Raw genomic sequence first — 4,071 nt, forward strand, 5'->3', positions numbered from 1 at the left:
TCGGAGAGCTAAAAATAATTCTACTTTTTATTTAATTCTCGAAATTTTTCCTCTTTTTACACAGCTAACGATATAATTTCAGGGAGTCCCGTGGACTCTTTACCCCCTTCTAAAGACATTTTTTTAGGAGTCCCGTGATTTTTTTCAGGGGTTTTTGACGCGTGGACTGCCGCTATTTACAAGTCTGCCTCCAGTCAACTTCTCTAGTCTCTACTCCAAGCTGGAAGCAGCCCCGATATTATACACTATCTGAATGTCACTGGAAAATGGCGTTAATTTTTCATTATTACGTTTAGTCATGGAGTCTGCCTTAATAAACTTGATAAATATTGGCAATATTTTTGATAAATAAAAAGCTTGCCGTTTCAACCACTGGGTAAAAGAAATCATCACAGATTCTAAATTACGCTTTTAAACAAAAATAAGGTAAATAATGTTACTTGGCTATTGCTTTTAGACGCTTAAAAGCTATACTACTGCCATCTCTTTAAGCGTAACAGAAATACTATTAACAGACGACAGTTACAGAGAAATTCACACAGTTTTTTAAACATGGAGATTGGGTAATTTTGGAGTGGAGTGCAAGTGTTTTTGTTGGTTAATGCTTGCAAAACTTACAGAAGCCCCGTGACTTCTTTAGCGGCCCTTAACTAAATAAATTCCTGGTTTTGAGCTAACTCTTACGAAAATTAAAATTGAAATTGCGGAATATATTGTAGAACTGAAGTAGAGCATTTCTTTAAACCCTATTATACAGAAATCTTTCAGCTTGTTTTGAACTCATAATTTATTTTGAAGATGGCAGCAAGCTGTGACAGCTGTAAGTAAATAGTCGTGATAAGTGGTAATTTAAATATACTGAATATCTTACTATTTAGTTTCATCTGGGAAAGTAAAACGATACGAAGAGTTTCTCAACAATGTTCTTCGCGAAGATCTTCGTAAAATTGTGAATAACAGAGATAAAGTTACCAGTGAATTAGCGGAGTATTGTCAGCTAGAAACAATGTTAGAAAAACTCATAGAAGATCCAGAAATGTGTTCTACAGCAGGTATGACCACCAAAGTTGATTTAGGATGTAATTTCTACGTAAATGCGAAGATACCAAAAACCCAATATATTTTTCTGAATATTGGATTTGGGTTTTTCACTGAACTTACATTTCAAGAGGGATTAACCTTTGTGCAGAAAAAAATCATACTTTTAGAGGGGCGTTTAGAACAGTTAACAAAAGACTCTGCTCTTATAAAGGCTAGAATTAAACTAGTTATAGAGGGTCTTAGAGAAATTCAAGGAATTTCTAATGAACGGGATGATAAAAATTCAAATTGGGTCTTTGACATGTAACAAATTCAAATTTTTATGAATAAATTTATTTTTCACATTTAAAAATAGTAAGGCATCAACATTATTATCAAAATTAATGGTTAGTAACAGTCTGTAAAATTTGATTTATGACTTAAAAAAAATGCTACAAAAAAGCTTAAAATCTACATTTCTTTTTACAAAAATTTTGCACTATTAGTATATTTAAATCAACAACAAAACATGTATGATCCTTCATCTTGACTTTTAGGCTCATATGATTTATGCAAAGCTATGCTTCTGGGCTCAAATTCGTAGTTTCGTTCAGTCTCCTCCTTTCCTCGATGTTCAATTATTTGAAGTGTAGTGTTGATAAATGCTTGTTCAATTCCTTATTAAAATTGACACAATAATTGTGTTTTTTATTAATTTCTGAATTTTGGAAAATGAAACGTACATACCTTCATTTTTAAGAGCACTTGTCTCGAAATATAAGGCGCCGATTGATTTTGAATAGTTTTCCGCATCATCTTTTGATACCTTCCTGAGGTGTTCTAAATCTATTTTATTTCCCAAAATGCAAAGCACTATCGCTTCCTCCACGTTCTTTTTTAATTCTGGAATAGAAATACATTTACCTTAAGAAAATTGAATGGTTTTTTCAAACCTACCAGACACCCATGTTTTCATAATGTCAAAGCTATCTTCTGATGTTATATCAAAAACCAAAATTGCAGCGTTAGCGCTTCTGTAATACATAGGGGCCTACAAAATTTTTAATATTATTAAAGGGCAACTATAAATATTGGAATGATGTTATATATAATAAAATAAATGAAAAAATTTAATAACCATGGCTCTGAATCTCTCTTGTCCAGCAGTATCCCATATTTGTAATTTGACATGAAAATCTTCAAGATTTCTAATTAATAAAGAAATTTTAAGAATGGGGTGTATATTGACATATTTAAAGAGTTATTCTTACAACTTGCACGAGAAAAAGGAAGCCCCTATTGTAGGAGAAATATGGCGACTGAAGTTATTTCCAATATAAGACATGATAACGCTAGTTTTCCCAACCCCTGTAAATTAAGCGTAGTGTTAAAATCTGAGATTAAAAAGTACTAAGAATCTGAGATAAAGGAAGTCGAAACCTTGTTCTCCCAAAATAACCACTTTGGATTCTAGTTGTTTTGATTTCAAACTTGAGGGTGGTTTTGTTGACAAACTCGGTAAGTTATTTTCCATGGTAATTAAGTAAAAGTTCGAATAAATTCAAAATTAAATAATAAGCTAAAAAATACCCTCTTTGTTTATAAACAACGCCATACTTTTTCCTCCACGCCAAGGTTAAAAACATGAAGTTCTAAAAATATGTACTTGATGGCAGCACTGTCTCATCAACCTGCTTTTACTTCGTCTTTCGAAAAGAAGTGACTAAAAGTAGCAACAGTTTCCTTTTTCATTATCTGCAAATAACGTCATCGGGATCGCGATTCCTTGAAAAAATTTCTTTTCGCTGTGAATGGATTTTGGACTAAAAATATTTGAGAAGCGTTGCTACTTTTAGTCCAACGTTTTTGATATCAGATGGCAGCACATAGTCTATCTCTGTTTTTAATCTGGTATTTTCCAGAATGGTTCATAGAAGTTTCTTCCTAAGTTTCCGGTTCGTTTTGTAATATATAAAGGCTGTGATGGGAAGAAATGATTAGTGTAAAACTACTTCTTTTATATTTAATTATTTCCAAAATGGCCGGTGAGGTAGAGAGAGCGCAACTCGTTCAACCCGGAGGAGATACAATTTTTGGTAAAATATTAAGGGGAGAAATTCCATCGAATTTCATTTATGAAGATGATAAGGTATAGGATATTAAGTTAGCTCGATCGAAACTAACTTAAATGAAAAATGGTTTTGTTTTAGTGCGTAGCATTCAAAGATATCAGTCCCCAGGCACCAGTACATTTTTTGGTGATACCAAGAAAGGCAATATCTCAGCTTTCCAAAGCCGACGATGAGGATGAGCAGTTGTTAGGCCATTTGATGATGGTTGCTAAAAAAGTAGCTAAGGAACAAGGATTGGATAATGGATTTAGACTTATTATCAATGATGGCCGTGATGGGGCCCAGAGTGTGTATCATCTGCACCTTCACGTTCTTGGTGGACGACAGTTAGGCTGGCCTCCAGGCTAAACTATAAATGATGTATTCAAAAGTGACGAAGAATGTTTTTTCACATAATATTATTGTTTAATGCTTAACCGTAACAAATACTTTTGCGCAATTAACTGGGTAATAAATTAACACATCAATTTTGTGGTCATTATTTTCACTCGAATATTCCTGGACTATATCCTCCTCATAGCACAAAGATTATCTGAGATATATAATTTGGTATCGGAAAACACAAATAGAATATTTATTTCAATCAAGACATTTATAAAGCTTTCAAAGGATTTTATTTAAAAAACATTACAACTGGCTAGCTTTGCAGATTATTGTATTCTGCTTAATTAAGTCATATTGTTAATGCGGTTTTCATATGTGGTTTCCTTGAGGCTTAGTTTAGTAAAATTTTGAAAAATGTTGGTCATATGTGTTGTGGGTAAGAAATATGCATGATTGACCTAATAGAAATCGAGACATAAGTTCATTATGCTCAACCCCTTTAAGACCAATTGGAGGATGCTCTCAGATCGCTCTCCTAACATAATCAACATTAGAAATGAAATCTCAAACCTATCCATGAGTGTAAGAGGAAATG

At 33.0% G+C, this 4,071-nt stretch overlaps 3 protein-coding genes across 3 annotated transcripts; 2 read left to right on the forward strand and 1 right to left on the reverse strand.

Annotated features, from left to right (window-relative positions):
• The first annotated feature begins 511 nt into the window (after positions 1-511).
• Positions 512-1,397, forward strand: Uxt (Uxt prefoldin-like subunit). The gene is made up of 2 exons (XM_090162768.1): positions 512-820; positions 879-1,397. Exons 1-2 carry the CDS (start codon positions 799-801, stop codon positions 1,346-1,348), a joined length of 492 nt encoding a protein of 163 aa, XP_090018894.1. The 5' UTR covers positions 512-798; the 3' UTR covers positions 1,349-1,397.
• Positions 1,371-2,742, reverse strand: LOC149922455 (ras-related protein Rab-31-like). Its single transcript, XM_090162767.1, has 6 exons — positions 2,461-2,742; positions 2,292-2,388; positions 2,159-2,228; positions 1,978-2,071; positions 1,768-1,923; positions 1,371-1,697 (listed from the first exon to the last, which is right to left on the reverse strand). Exons 1-6 carry the CDS (start codon positions 2,552-2,554, stop codon positions 1,537-1,539), a joined length of 672 nt encoding a protein of 223 aa, XP_090018893.1. The 5' UTR covers positions 2,555-2,742; the 3' UTR covers positions 1,371-1,536.
• Positions 2,743-3,012: 270 nt separating this feature from the next.
• Positions 3,013-3,619, forward strand: HINT1 (histidine triad nucleotide binding protein 1). The gene is made up of 2 exons (XM_090163032.1): positions 3,013-3,169; positions 3,231-3,619. The coding sequence occupies exons 1-2, from the start codon at positions 3,014-3,016 to the stop codon at positions 3,498-3,500; spliced, it is 426 nt and encodes a 141-aa protein (XP_090019158.1). The 5' UTR covers position 3,013; the 3' UTR covers positions 3,501-3,619.
• Positions 3,620-4,071: the final 452 nt, after the last annotated feature.

This window comes from Leiobunum rupestre, chromosome 11, assembly GCF_980474605.1.
Source record: "Leiobunum rupestre chromosome 11, qqLeiRupe1.1.hap1, whole genome shotgun sequence".
NCBI lineage: Eukaryota > Metazoa > Arthropoda > Arachnida > Opiliones > Sclerosomatidae > Leiobunum > Leiobunum rupestre.